The 15,286-nt window shown below is 56.1% G+C and overlaps 1 protein-coding gene across 1 annotated transcript; it reads right to left on the bottom strand.

Moving 5' to 3' along the window:
- Positions 1-457: 457 nt before the first annotated feature.
- LOC138165409 (protein patched homolog 2-like) lies at positions 458-15,059 on the bottom strand. Its single transcript, XM_069093737.1, has 23 exons — positions 14,897-15,059; positions 14,538-14,715; positions 8,456-8,645; positions 8,236-8,305; positions 8,034-8,125; positions 7,292-7,487; positions 6,655-6,776; positions 6,380-6,527; positions 5,889-6,020; positions 5,621-5,776; positions 5,436-5,528; positions 5,220-5,345; positions 5,000-5,118; positions 4,423-4,771; positions 3,998-4,301; positions 3,767-3,909; positions 3,337-3,517; positions 2,977-3,257; positions 2,733-2,870; positions 1,941-2,083; positions 1,680-1,779; positions 1,217-1,426; positions 458-1,126 (listed from the first exon to the last, which is right to left on the bottom strand). Exons 1-23 carry the CDS (start codon positions 14,942-14,944, stop codon positions 887-889), a joined length of 3,759 nt encoding a protein of 1,252 aa, XP_068949838.1. The 5' UTR covers positions 14,945-15,059; the 3' UTR covers positions 458-886.
- Positions 15,060-15,286: the final 227 nt, after the last annotated feature.

Here is a 15,286-nt window from a genome sequence, read left to right as displayed (position 1 = left end):
GCATGTGTATTATGAGGGAGCCCTGCCTTGGGAGGACCCTACCAGGCCACAGATTTGGTGGACAGCAAGGCCCAGCCCCTTTCCAGGCCTCAGTTTCCTCCTCTGTCAGGTCAGGGATGGGTGAGATGTGCTAAGGCTGAACTCCCACTGAATGTCAGGGGCAGGGGGAGCTGAGGAAAGCTGGTTGAGTACTTGAAGCCTTGGGGCCAACAGAGCAGGGTCTCAGACTTATATCCAGGGCTGCTGACCCTCCCCATAACTAGACTCAGCCTTCCTGGTTTATCCTGAAGGAGTCACTTACTACCTGAAGGGCTGAGATGGGGCCCCCAAGCTCAGCCTTGGTTCTGGGGCTGCAGATCCAACTCTTGGCCAAGCCCCAGGGGACAGTGCTCAGACCTTGGCTCCTGAGCATTGCTTGCCCTGCTCCCCCCAGCACCAGGAGGCATTCCAGAGGGTATAGAGAATAGATATGTATATATTTACTCTTTAAAAATAAGATTTACAGCTGAGCCATCAGCTTTACAAAAATAAACCTCTTCATATAAATAACTTCTGGGGCAGGAGGGGGGCAGGTACAGACACAGACACAGATGGACAGACTGAACCCCTGGCTGGGGCTCCCACCCTTTGAAGGAAAGGGCAGGGCTCCTGGGCAGGTTTCCCTGAAGCCCCTCAGGGCAGCTGTGGAGGGGCCTGGGTCAAGGTGCTCAGGGACACCTGAACAGGTGGGCACACAAGCGAGCGCACACACATACACGAACACACGCGCACACACACACACGCGCGCGCGCGCACACACACACACACACACACACACACTCCTCCCTTGGAGGCAGGTGATACTACAGCATCAGGGCTGCTTTGCATAGATGCTACCAGGCCCATCCTAGCAGCGGGGACCAGGTCCCTTGGGCTCTGTGGCCAGAGGGTGCCTGGGCTCCTCAGAGACCTCCTGGACATAGCTGCCTGGCAGTGGTGGCGGGTGCAGGGCCACAGTGACAGAGGCTGTCAGAGTGGTAAAGGCTCCTGGGCTTGTATGTGGCCCCCAGTGGGCCTCACTTCCTGCTGTGCCTGTGAGGGAGGGAAGGCCAGGGCCAGGAGGGCTGTCCTTGTACGTCTGTACCACCTGTGGGAGAGAGAGTGGGCAGGTTGAGCCCCGGCGGGCTATCAGCCAAAATTGTTTGCCCTCCCTGCCACCCCAGTCAAGTACTCTCACCGTGATGGTTGGGAAGCTGGGGTCCTTGCTGGCCTCCACCAAGATATGGGAATGGGCTGGGGGCAGGATGAAGGTGCTGGGGGCATCCCCTGTTCCTGTCTCAGGACCCCTGAAGCCTGGGCTCGAGCCCAGGAAGAAGTGAGGAGGACTGAGCGGCAGTGACACTGGGTCAGGGCGGGGCAGGCGGCTCCCTCCATCTGGCAGCGTTACCTGGAGGAAACAGAACATAAATGTGGGTTCAGGGCTGAGCTGAGCTGGGCTCCCTCCTGCTCTTTATTCATCTCTGAGAGGGGAGAAGGGCAGCAGAGACAGGCAAGAGAGGTCCCTGGACTGTGGGCAAGGGATGCCAAGATGCCCACTGGGAATGGGGCAACAATGGATGTGTGTGTGTCTGGGATAAGGGCCACATGATGGAGGTGAGAGGGGGAGAGGGGGATTCCACAGTGGGGGGTTGAGGAATCACCTGGGATGGGGGTCCCAGGATGGACAGCAGCACAGGAAGCAGAACAAGCCCGTGAAGTAGACCTAGGCCCGTCAGAACCGTCAGCACCACAAAGAAGTACCTGGTGGAAGAGACAGAGGGGTCCTGGTATAAGAAGCGTGCTACCCAGGGGAGCACCACGTGGTGCCCGTATTGCCCAGGGCCTGGGGAGGAAGAAATGTGTCTTGTTGGGGACCAGAGCCTGAGAAGGGGACAGCCACAGGGGGCTGGGGATAGCCATACCTTACAATAAAGTCAAAGTCAGAGCCAGCCAGCATGAGCAGGCCCAGCAGAGTGGACACGGCCCCATCCATCACTGGTGCAAACATGTGCTCTAAGGCCTGGGCTGAACGCACATCCCGGCTGCCTGTGGCTGTCAGAAAGCCCTGGGGGAGGAAGAGGCCCAGAATGGGCCTGAACTAAGCCTCTGGGCTCAACACTTCTAGGGATAATCTGAGGGGAGGCCTTCAAAGGCTGAGCTGGCAAGGGCTATTGGAGAGCCTCAGGAAGAGGAGAGTTGAGATCCCCTTTGCAGCCTCCAAGGGTGTAGCAGGGAATTGGGGCCTGGGGCTCTAATGGGATCCGACAGGCCCTGGGGGTGGGGTGAGAGAGGACTGAGTCCCAGCATCTCAGAGACTAAGGAGCCTTTGGGGGCACCTAGTCCAATTAGGACTTAATCAGGGATCCTGGTACAATGTCTTTGACAAATGGGCAGAGGGCCTCCAAGGAGGGGGAGGCTACTCCTCCCAGAAGCAGCCCATCCTGACTGGAAGCAGCTTTGCTTGGGGTCTTTTGGGACCAAGCAGAGCTGGGATGGCTCAGAAAACCAACCCAACCTAGTCTTGGACACAAGGAAACCCCGTCCCCCAAGGGCTGGCTCTCATCCACCAGTCAATAGTCTCTGAGGACAGTAAGATTCCACTGACGACCATGGGGAGGAGAGGGTATCATTTGTCTAGGATACCCTGGCTCCAAGCTGGGCCAACACATAGCCCTCCTGGGTCCCAGGCTTCCGGGGAAAGACCATCCACTTACCAGAGCCACATGAGCGGTGAACTCCACGCCAATGCCCACAGAGGCCACAAGAATTACCACAGGGATGGCACTGAGTTTGATGCCCAGGAAGCCCATGATGCCAAATAACTCCACAGTCATCATGGCCAGCACCAGCACCTGGGAGAGAGGAGGAAAGGGAGGAGGATTAAGGGGAACAGAGGAGGGGAACACTGCTGCTCTAGGCCAGGCATTTGGTGGAAGTGGGGGCGAAGGGGGCACTCACAATGAGGCCAGCTGTCCAGGGACTGAGCAATAGCAAGGCGCAGACCACAAAGGTGCAGGCCAGCAGCACACAGACAGCCAGCAGAAAGCAGCGACGAAGGCCCAGGTACTGTTCCCAGAAGAGAAAGGGGGAGCCACTGGGGTAGGCTCGGATCCCGGCCTGGGCTGCCTCTTCACAGGCAGCCCGGGCCCCCTCGATGGCCTCCACAAAGTCCGCTGTCTGTCGGAGTCCACTCAGTAGGAAGGGGAATTGGGCGAACTCCAGGGGTGGGGCCGCAGGGACTGTGGAGGAAGATTGGGTGAATGCAGGAACCAGCACGGGTTCCCAAGCCTGCCTGCCCCCCAGGCCCTCTCCACTCACTGTGCAAACTCTCGCCTGTGCTGTCATATTTGTCGTGAAGCCACTCAGGGGGAGGTGGATAGAAGTTGGCTTGGGAGGCAGCCAGGCCCAAGGGGTCTCTGCTCACCCATACGGTCAGCCCAACGTAGAAGAGCTCAGGCAGGATGAGGCCATCTGCATCCACGAGCTTCCGCTTGTCCAACTAGGAGGGGAGGGAGGGTTGAAGGTGGGATCCAATCTCCCTCCCAGAAGCTCCGCACTGGGAAGGAGGGAGAGGCCAGCCTGCATCCTAAACCCCTTCCCCTCAGGACTAGCACTCCTCAGTAGGAAGGCTGTGAGCGATCACTGGATGAGAGGTTTGGTGCGGACCCTGGCACATAGTAGGTGCTTCATGAATGTGGACTGAGTCGGACGGGCCCCTCCTTGCCTGCTGGACCAGGCTTCCACTAACCTGGCTATAGTCCAAGGGCTCCTTGGCATCTCCCGTTTGGATGAGCAGCCTGTAGGCCAGGGCACCATCCTCAGAACCATTGCGGCATGAGTGGCGTGTGATGAGGCCGGCTGCCCAGTCCTGGTCAAAGGCAGCCTGGATTCCTGCAAGGATGGAAGACAGAAGGTCAAGGAAGGCCAGTCATCCCAGCCTTCTGGGCCCTCTCCACCCCAGCCATCCCTGGAACCTCACCTTGGAGCCAGGCGCTATAGCGATGCAGCCAGCTTCGGGGAGGTTGTGGTGCCAGCACGGACTTGAGGGCGCTGAAACGGCTGTGCAGATCCAGCAGGGCCTGCTGGGAGTGGGCATAGTCGAAGCCGCCCTGGGTCACGAGGGCCACCTCGTACAGGGAGAAGTACTTGATCTGGGCAGTCAAGAAGTCATATTCCTTGGTGCCCCGGGGCACAACATCTGTCAGAGTCAGCCCATCCTGCACCCAGGTGGCTCCATACAGGCTCAGGCCCAGCAGGGCCCCGAACAGCACCAGGACCAGGCCCTGGGGGGAGAATGTCTATGAAGGTTGGGCAGGCACAGGGAATCACCCAGAGATTCAAGGTTGACTGACCCTCTCCACCCCCAGCCTACTCAGCTAAGTCCATGGTTGTCACTAGCAGTACCTTGGTTCGTGGCTGCAGCAGCAGGGGTGCGTACTGACAGCGGGCAAAACGAGATAGATTCCAGCGGGCACAGGGCAGCGTCCGGCACAACTGCCCCCGTCCTGGCCCAGCCACCTGGCCCAGCAAGTCTCTTGTTGAACCCATGGGGCCAAAGAGCTGGGAGCCCAGAGGCTCAGTGGGGAGAGGTGCCAGGTGTGTTGTAGGGGGCAGGATGGTGACCACGTGCTGTCCAGCAGTATCACAGCGGGCAAAGGCCTGGACTGTAGCTGTCAGATGGGCCCCACTTCTGGGCATCTGGACCTCCCCTAGCTCCTGGGGCTGGATCTGAATCACCCGAGAAGAGCAGGGGCTGGAAGAGACATGGGAGGGTCCCCATGACATATCCATGTCCTCTGTTGGGGAGGGACACAGGGCAGGAGGGAGGGACTCAGCTCCAGGATGGCACAACCTTGTTGCTGAATGCCCATCTACACCACTGAGGCAGAAGCAGGAAGAGCACAAGCTGGAGGGGGAGGCAGAGTGAGGAACTGGAAGCCTGTGCCCCCCAGGGGTCTCCCCCCAGCCCCCCCTCACATACCTGGAGAAGCAGCAGAGCACATCCAGCCGCTGCCGATGCCGCCGGTGCAGATCCAAGCTGAGGATGGCCGGGAATATGAGCAGGACGGCGGTGAAATTACAGCTGACCACCACCGCAGCCTAGAGGGGTGGAGGGAGGGTAAGGGGGCTCAGAGACACAGGGGCTCCACTCCTACTTTCCCCTCCCCCCCACCCGCTGTGGGCAGCCTTGGGCTCCTCACCTGTAGGGAGAAGGCACGAAGTGCAGGGATGGGGACGAGGGCAGCCATGAAGAAGGCCACCAGGTTGTTGACAGAGGTAAGCGCTACGCTGGTGCCCGTGCGTTGCAGACACTCGCCTGTCCGCTCCTGCCAGGAACAAAAGCTGTTACTGGGGCTGCCGCAAGGGGTGGGTGTTGGGATCAGGGTGGGAAGAACAGGACCCAGCCAGGGGCTCACCTGCAAGGGGGTGCCAGACGGGGCCTCAGTGAAGGCATGAGCCAACAGAAACATGTCATCCACCCCAATGCCCAGGGCCAGGAATGGAAGCACCTGTGGAAGAGCCAGAGAGAGGGGGGCATCGGTGACTAGAGGTTCCAGGGATAGGACCTAGACCTTCCAGGCCCTTGGGAAAGAAGCCATACCTGGGTTGTAGCAGCATTGAAGGTCATACCCAATAGTGAGCAGAGGCCAAGGCCAGAGGCCACAGACAGGGCAACCAGCAGAACCCCAGCCAGGCCAACGGCCCCCTGGGACTTGGAGCAATCCCAACGGAGCATGGTCACACAGGCATAGGCAAGCTAAGGGAAGAGAGAGAGGGGACACGGCTGGGTCAGGGAGGCACCAGGCCATCCCTGCTCCAAGAAGCCCTGAGTGATGGGGCACTTCTCAAGCTGGCATGGCCCCACCTACCATGAGGAGGTAGCCACCAGCCACACGGACTGCGCTGATGTCAGAGAAGGAGCGTAGGAGGTCATCCAGAGTGGTGGCAGAGAAGGCGTGGATCTGCTGAGACGCATTCTGGGGCACCGACTGCTGTGCCAGCTAAAAAGGGGCAAGGACACGGTGGTCAGAGGGGGGCATGGAGAGGGCACGGTGGTCAGAGGGGAGATGGAAATGGCATGGTGGTCAGAGGGGGGATGGAGAGGGCACGGTGGTCAGAGGGGTGGATGGAGAGGGCATGGTGGTCAGAGGGGATATGGAGAGGGCATGGCGATCGGGGGGCATGAAGAGGGAATGGCAGTCAGACAGAGGAATGAAGAGGGTGTGAGGGTTAGGGGAGCATGAAGGGGTAACTGTGGTCACATGGGGGACAAAGGGGTAACAGTGGTCAGATGGGGGCATGGGGGGTCCAAGGATGGGTGGAAAGGGCAGGTGTAAGGTCTCCGTCCCACCCCGCTGACCTCCACAAAGCGCCTCTGCCAGGCCTGGAGCACGGCGCCTGCCTGGGTCTCACTCCAGCTGATGTCATGGGTCTCATAGTCTCCACGGTAATGGTCATACAGCTGCCGAGGACTCATGAGCAGAAAGGTACTCTGAAGGGCTTCCGCACTGGGGGAGAGGAAAGGGAGCAGAGGGGGTCACTGACCCGGCTGCCCAGCCCTAGTGACCCAACCCCCACTGAGCAGCCCCTGAGCCACAGAGACCCCATGCCCCCCCTCCCTCGGGGGCTCCCCACCTGAGCAGCCGGCCCTGAGGGCTCCTCACCGGGCTGCCCAGCAGCAGCTCCTCCTGCCAGTGCATAAACTTGCGTGAGAAGCCGTGGCAGCCGCCGCTCAATTCCCGTGCAATGTCTGGGACCTGCAGAAGACCAGGAGGGTGGGCTCTATCCCAGGGTGGCAGAGTAGATGGGCAGGGCTTGATGGCCAGGGGCCTTGGCACATTGACAACTCTCCTTCCTTTGGGAAGATCTGGGATGCTCTAGCCCAGGTGTTCTCAAACTTTGGGGTCTCTTGGTGGTTGGACCCACTTAGAAAGCCCTTGGTAAATAAAGTAGTCTGTGACTATCCCAGACCTAGAAGAGCAGGCCTGGATGGGCCCTGACTGACCATCCAGCTCAGGAACCTGGTGTAGGTGGAGGCAGGGGACCCAGGCCTGGGTCCTCAAACATCTCTTGGTTTGGTTTGTTTTTCTTTCTACTCTTTTCTCTTAATTTCCTAGTTAAATCTCTAAGTAAAAAGTTCCAAGTTCAAGTGAAGCCAGGGCAAAAGGGATTGGTCCTCACCATGGGCTCTGCTGATGAGTGAGGCTGGTGGCCCTTGGGGCAGGGGTCCCTGGGTTCTCTTTCATGATCCCTCCCTCCCACACTCACATACCTGCCTGCTATGGTGATTAGGGGCACTGGCTGGGCAGTGGGGGTCATCAGGATGCAGGCAGGGCCGCCCAACATAGGCCTGGCCCACCTGGGCCTTGTCCAGGAGCTCCCGGAAGCCCTCGAGGGAGGCAAAAGGGCCTAACTCTTCCAGAAGTTGCTCAGGGTCCAGGTTGGTCCATTGAATATCAGGTCGGCCCCTAGACCAAGAAAGGGGGAGGAAGGTTTGTGAATCCCTACTCTTACCCTGGGCCCTCACTCCTGCTCTGGTTTCTCCCCCTAAATTCACTTGTTTAATTATTTGCATAACTACCTCTCTCTGGGGGACAGAGGACAGATCCTCCAAAGCTCCCACCCCACAGTGAAGGTATAAGGCAGAGGTGGAGGCCTGACTGGCTAAGATTCGGTAGGGGCTCCTGGCTAGGGAGGAGCTCGTGCATGGTTCTCATTCCCACTATGTGCACACATGCCTAAACACCCAGACCAATGCCCATAGGTCTGGCCAGAGACAGACTCTGCCATGCATCACATACATGGGTTGCCCTTCTGCAGAGGCAGGGAACAGAGGGGCCTTGGCCAATGGCTACGTGCACTTGTCATCTGGTTTACTTCCCAACCATACCCAGAGAGGACAGCTTCTGTCAGGATGAGGATACCCAGAGGCCTGGCTGCAGCCTTGGGCTACTCCCCTGTACTGGGTGGCCAGGTGCCCCCTCAGGCCAGGGTAGGGAAGAAACGTCACTCACGGTAGGTATGCAGAGCCTCCCTGAAGTTTGGCTCCCTCCCAAAAGCAGTCCAGTGGGGTGAGGATCACACAGGGAAACAGCTTCTCGATCATCTGCCAGCAAACGTTCGCCCTGGTCAGGTTCCAGGAGGCCTGGGTCGCCAGCCTCCCTCCTCCTCTACTCTTTCCCAACTGCCTCCTGCCCGGCTCCCCTGACCACTTACCCGCTCAATCATCCCATTCTCAATGACTGGGACTCCTGCCTTGTAGCAGATTTTGTTCAGATCCCAGGACCTAGAAACAGGGGAGATGGAAAGGTTGGGAGGAAGGGCCCCTGAATTGAGGCCTCTCCCCTCTCCCAGGCCCTGGCCACCCCAAACTCTGAGTCCTCCTGGCTCAGGGACCCCACCCCCCCACTCTGGCCCAGGCCCCAGCCAGACTCACTTTCCATAGAGGGAAACTTGGACTTTGCTCGCTGCCAAGGCAGCCTGAAGGTGGAGGCCCAGAGCCTCAGGAGTGAGGATGTTCTCACTGGCTCCACGGGCAGTTTGGATCAGGGTCTGGGAGGTGTACACAGCCTCTTCCCCAAGCTTCTCCTTTGTGTAACGTAGCTCCTGGCTCACCCGGCTGCCCACTGTCTCCAGACAGAGAAGGAGGAAGAGGAAGAGGAACATAATGGTCAGCCCCAGGGGCCGGTGATCCCAGCCTACTCCAGCCTCCCAGTCCTGACCTTGGTGCCGCTATATGGCAAGCACCCTATCCTAAGCATAGTGGTGGGAGAGATACGAGGAACCCAGCTGGCTCTTCTCCTAAAGAGTTCACAGTTTAGCAGAAAAGGAGGAAACACAGACAGAAACCCCACAAACACAAATGCCAAACCTGCCTGTGGCCAGGATCGCTGCTTGGCTGAGGACATCAGCATGAGCTCTCTAGGCAGGGATACTAAGAGGGGAGGCCACTAGACCAAGGGGGGTAGGAAAGAAAAAATGGACAGGATGCACCTCCTGGGAAGATCCCAGAGGTCAATGGGGTCACAGTAGGAAAAAATGAGACTGGACAGCCAGACTGTGGAAGGCTCTGGAATTCAGACTGAGCCATCCCAAGGCTTTTCACTCAACAGTGTGGGGCTAGGGAAGGTTGAGAAGCAAAGTCTATATGCCTAAGACCAGAGAGTTATAGAAGAAAGTGGAGGGAGGGAGAGAGTTCAAGGTTCAGAAGTGCTCATGAGGTCAGTACGTAGGGCCAGAGCAGAGACACAGAGGGGGCTTGAACCGGGGCAGAAGAGTCTGGAAGAGACTTGTCAGAAAGTACTCAGCTGGACAGGAAGGGGTGGGATATCTCTGGGGTATACAATAAGACCTCAAGGTTCCTCCCTGTTTTACAAACACTTCCATTTGTAATAGAATGCTATTGTGCTATAAGAAATAATGAGTAGGCAGATTTCAGAAAAAACTTGGAAAGTTTTTATACAAACTGATACAAAATAAAGTGAACAGAACCCAACATTGTATCATGATCAACTCTGAATAACTTAGCTATTTTTGGCAACAATGATCCAAGACAATTCTAAAGGACTTAATGATGAAAGATGCTGTCTGTCCACATCCAGAGAAAGAACTGAGGCTGAATGCAGATCAAAGCATACTATTTTTTATTTTTGGGGGGGTTTTCCCCCACAATTGTGGAAATGTTTTGTATGATTGCATATATATAATTGCTTACTGTCTCAGTGAGGGGGAAAGGCAAGAGAGAGAGAGAAAAAATGTGGAATTCAAAAGTTGTTTTAAAAGGACTGTTAAAATTATCTTTACATATAACTGGAGAAAAATTAAAATATTATTTTAAAAACTCACTTCCATTTGAACTGAGCTCACCACAAACCCTGGGAAGCACATATCCCAAGTGTTATTAACCCTGTTTTACAGAGTTGGAAACTGAGGCTGAGAGAGAGGTCACTTGCCCATTGTCATGCAGCTGGAATGATCTGAACTCCAGGTACAATTCTTGACCCACCAGATGCAATGTGGAAGCTCAGGGAAGAGAGTCTTCTGCGCATACAGGGAATGATGATGACAACTGGAAACCAGGATTGAGGAGGGGTGCAAAGAGGTGAAAGGGCTCCGTGTAAAGACAACCTTCCTCATGATAAGTGCTCCCTGAAGAGTAGCTGACTACTCAGGAAGGCAGCCAGTTCCCATGCATAAGAAGTCTGCAGAAAGAGTCTGAATGGCTATGAGTTTTGTGTGCTATAGAGGAAGCAGACCTGAGAGTTACTGGGGCCCAGCCAGCTCTAAGCTACCAAAGGGAAATGAAATTATAAAGGCATCGGGCAATGCCCTCTGTACCACTCCCTTTCTTAAAGGAGATAAGAGGGGGTGGCTATGTGGCACAGTGAATAGAGCACTGGCCCTGAAGTCAGGAGGACCTGAATTCAAATTCAGCCTCAGACACTTAACTCTTACTAGCTATGTGACCTTGGGCAAGTTGCTTAACTCCAATTGCCCTCCAAAAAGAAAAAAAAAAGGAGACAAGAGGGAAGAAAGGTAAGGACATGTAGGGAAAAAGTGATTTTTAGAAAAACCCAGAGAATAGCGTCATTGCATCCAAGGCAGGATCACCGGAATAAGTGCCACAGGGGCACCAAAAAGGCTCCATCTGGGAAATCCTCCTACACCAGGCTTTGCTGGGAGGCATGTAGATGACTGCGGTATGTAAGAAGAGGGACAGAGAGCTGTCTGTCTGGAGATAAACGAAGGTCTGGGGTTCTCCCCAGTGAGTCTGGACCTGTATAAGTGACCTGGGGGCTCTAGAAAAGTTCTTGGAGTAAGGCTGATGGCAGCAAGAATGCCAAAGGCTGAAGAGCACTTCAGTGAGACAACAGTGAGGAAGGGGAGACTCCAGGGCCCTGGGGTCCCCCCAGAGAAGGCTGGCAAACAGCAAGTGAGATGAGAGTCCACCACACTGAGAACTAGTCTGGGGGACAGATGAGGTCTGACCAGGGACAGCTTCCCTCCCAGTCAGAAGGGAAGGAACTAGTGAATGGAGAGTGAGAAAGTCAGGGAAAGAGAAGGGATGAAATGAGAGAAAGGATGATGATGAAGGCAGTCCCAGCAATAGACTTTCAGAGCCCTTAGGGCCCTCAGAAGTACCCAGTCCATTCTCCGGAGACAGCTACCCTGGCCAGTGAGTGTCCAGTATCTACTTAAATAAGAACTAGCTAGCATTTATATAGTTTGCAAAGCATTGTGCAAATATTCTCTCATTTGATAGACCCCCAGAGATGAGAAATTCACTACTTCCTGTATAGATAGCTGATGCCACCTTGGGTCAGCGTCTCCATCTGCCTTTCTGTACTGCTCCGCAACCCCACTCCTACTCAATTCTTCCAACTGAATGTATGTTCCCCAGGGTCCCCTGACTTTCATGAACCCTAATACTTTCACTGTCATGTTCAGCTGCTATGTTCCTCTGAGTTTTCAGGCCCACATCCCAAGGATCATCTCTTTTCCAAGCTAACCTGGTAGAAAGAGCACAGAATTTGAAATCAGAAGGCCTGAGTTTGAATCCTTCCTTGGACATATGCTAGGTGTGTGAGCCCAGACAAAATGTTTAACCCCTCTGTCAGTTTCCTCATTTATAAAATGGGGGTGATAATAATAGCACCTACCCCACAAAATGTTTGTAAAAATCAAATGAGTTTACACACACACACACACACACACACACACACACACACACACAAGAAAATTACTTGGCAAATCTTAGAAGTAGCTACTTGCTACTAATAGGAAAACCTGGGTTCAAATCCTACCCTCAGTACTAACTAGCTGGATTACCCTGGGCAAGTCACAGAACTCTCTGGTCCTCAATCTCTGCATCTGAAAAGGTCTGGTGTCCCCTCTTCTCTATGATGTGCTATGATCCCCAACATCACAAATCCCTCCAAGTTTGATCTTCTCTGAGGCCCTTCAGCATGCTAGTATCTGTGCCTCCTTGGGATGCTCCCCAGATTATGCAGCATCCTTTGGGATCTGGAGTTAAGAGGAACTGTGGCCAGTTTACTGTGCCCCTGGGTAAATGCCTCGACTTTTTTGGGCCTCAAGTCCTTGGTTATAAAATGAGGGGTGGGACGGCTGCTGCTTTCCAACTTCCACATCTATAAGTCTGTGGTCTCTCCTAAACTGTGGCAGACCTGAACATTATCCTCCAGCTGTGATCAGTCATTGGGCCCTTTACCTTCCCATTCGGACCCACCACACTGGTCTAAGGTGTCCTCTATTTCCTTAGCCTCTTGTTCACACCAATGACTCTCACTAAACCTGTGTACCTTGGCAATGCCCGAGAATCTACGATATGGGTGGTGGCAAGGAAAACCTGTATTGGGGCTAGCCCCGGATGGGCCTAAGGAGGCTCTCCAGTACAAAAAGGAATGGATTCACCAGTGGTAGGTAGCAACATTTCTGTCTAAAGAATGGGACATACCACATCCCCTGCCCTAAGCCAGGCTCCACCACCCCAGCACCCAGACAGGACCCATAAGAGCCCATGAGGGGGTACATAACCCAAGAAGAAGACTTCTCCATAAGCAGGGCCTCCCAAACCAGTTCTCTCCCCCTTCTCCCCTCCCCCAGTGCTTTTGGGTGTTCTCTGGCCCCTCCCTCCCTCCCATGCCTCCAGGCTTTAGGAACGCCACCCTCCTTCCCAGAGAGACCACCCAGGTCTTCATTCCCACTGCTGCCACCCCAGTTTGGGTCTTGGGACCCCCACAACACATTCCTGACCCATCTGGCTTTTCCTACTTAAACTTCAGCTCTGACTTACCTCCTCCACCCAAAAGTCTTCAGTGCTTTTTACTGGCTACAGTCAGAATCTAGACTCATCAGCCTGGCAATCTGGGGCCTGATAAGGCCTGTCCCCCATCTCTCAGTCTACCTTCTCTAGCCTTCTCTCTCAATGCTTTCCTCACTTTAAGGTCCACAGATCCCAAACTGGATCAATGCTACCAACACAATGCTACCAGTACTCACACCCCAAGTCACTCCTCACACTTCTACTGTGACCATCCTAAGCCCCCTTTCCCAGCGTCCTGTGCCTGCATTTGTCCCCAACACTACGTGCTACATCACAAGTTTTTCTTGCAATTTATTTTTTAGCTACAATCAGGGTAACATGAGTAGCCCCACTGTGGTCAGAAAGGAGCCAGAGTGTGTATGGGCAACAGGAAGAAAAGACAAACCTGCGTGAGCAAGTCAGTGGGATGGGAAGAATTAGGAAAAGTCAAAGTGCCATAGAGAGACCAAGTGAAGTCTCAGGGTTAGAAGAGAAGGGCCTATCATATGGAGATAGCTGTGAGACAAGAGAGATACAAGGCTGAACATCAGCCAAGAGGGAAGTGAGAGATGTGTGGGATGGCTGGGGAAGCTGGATAACCAGGCTAATTTTGAAGGTAAAGGGAAGACAGAAAGGTCTGTGTATACTCAGAGATGGGAGAATGAGGGACAGCAGCCCTTGTACTGGGTACCCGAGCAAGAATATAGGAGACAAGCAGAAAGCACCTAGAGAAACTACTTGAAACAGCCTGATGCCCCTCCTCCCAGTTCAGGAGGCCCCAGGAACCAGGCCCTATTTGTCCCAAGGTGGCTTCATTCTCTCTTCCAGACAGTGATGGGGTAGGTCAGATCCCTGAGGCCCCACCCTTAAGGCAAGGAGGAGACCCAAGAGCAAAGCCTCAGCCCGAAGCTGGTACAGCTTTGAAGGTAGAGGGCATAAGAGATAAGAGGGGGTGTCTTGGGGACCCTCTAAATCCGAGCTGTAGAGAGTTGACCAAGAGTTGTACTCCTCCTGCCAGACAGGTTGAAGGACCATGGAGGTTCAGGGGGGTCCTGTCCCAGGGACAGAAAAGCCCCTGGAGCTGGGTGCCACCCAGGAGGAGGAAAGTTTCTTCTAGTAACAAGGCCCCTTGCTGAGCCTGGGAAGCAGGTGGGGGGGCCACTTGAGCTGCATGGAGGGGAGCAGCCCCATGGAACTGGGCAGGGGAGGGGAGGAAGGCGGCTTCTATTGTGGCAGGAAATCCAAGAGCCATTTGGGACCACCCAGGCAGCGGTGGGGCTCAAGTGAACTCGGAGGCTGAGGCAAGCCAGGCTGGGAGGAGGCAGCACACACTGGGAAAGAACCATCTGGTCTGAACCCCAGCACTGATAAGAGGGGTGAGACTCCGACTGACCAGGGGAAGGGAGGCAGGAATGCCACCTTCCCACTGAAGGAGGAGTGTGGGGGGAACCACCGTGTCCCGGAAGGAGAGAAAGAAGGAGCCAGCTGAACTTATTAAAAACAAAGACACCATTTTGATCAGATGGTTCCACCAGGAAGAGAAGCTTTGCTCCCGCCTGCCTCTGCCCGAAGCCGCTGAGGTCCACGCTGGCGGGCCCACACCCTGTGTTTGACAGGTCAGCAGGGATGGACCATCAAATCCACGACTGCCCCTCGTGTCCCACTCCCCCACCAAGGCCAGGCCAGGCCGTCTCACCTTCCACCCAGAGGCGCTCTAGGTCTGTCTCCACTGCAGCCCCACGCAGGCCCAGCGCAAGTGCCCCGAAGGCCAGCAGACCCACGAAGAGCACCTTGCCACAGTGCCGCTGGATCGCGCAGCCCAGGCTAAAGAGCAGGCCGCCCACGTGGGCGCGCAGCCAGAGGGGGGCCCGGCCCTGCGAGGGAAAGGCAAAGAGAGAGCCCCATGGGGCAGCACGGGGTGAGCCGGTGTGCCACATGAACGCGTGCCCACAGATGCCCACCCGGCAGCCGAAGCGGCAGATGTAGCTGAGTTGCCTCCCTCTCCACGTCCACGCCCACGCGCGTCCACCTGTCACGCTCCCCTGGCTGGCTCACCTGCGCGGGGGACGCGGGGCCGGAGGTCAGCAGCTCTCCCGGGGCCATGCCAGGCCGGGCAGCCCCGCGTTACCGGCACGGCGGCTCAGGTTCGGGCTCCGGTTCCATCCTCCGAGCGCAGCCGACCCCGACCCCAACCCAACGCCACCCGGCTCAGCTTGCTCTGCTCGGCCCGCAGCAGTCGCGGTCCCAGAAAAGGGAGGGGAGGAGGCGGACCCGGGGGAGGGTCGCGATCCCATTGGCTGTCGGGCCTCGCCCGCTGCTAGGCGACGGCGCCGCGGGGGGCGGGGCGGGGCCGGGACCACCCAGGCGGCGGCGGAGGTAGAGCCCCTCCCCCGTTTCCCCCCCTTCCTCCGGGATCCCCCTCCCTCTCTCCCTGCCCCCGCCCCA

Source organism: Petaurus breviceps, unplaced genomic scaffold (genome assembly GCF_028583685.1).
Source record: "Petaurus breviceps papuanus isolate PSGF00001 unplaced genomic scaffold, PetGlider_PUasm1.0 208, whole genome shotgun sequence".
Lineage (NCBI taxonomy): Eukaryota > Metazoa > Chordata > Mammalia > Diprotodontia > Petauridae > Petaurus > Petaurus breviceps.
Note: the sequence above shows the minus strand (reverse complement) of the source record. Positions and strands in the feature narration are given on the sequence as shown.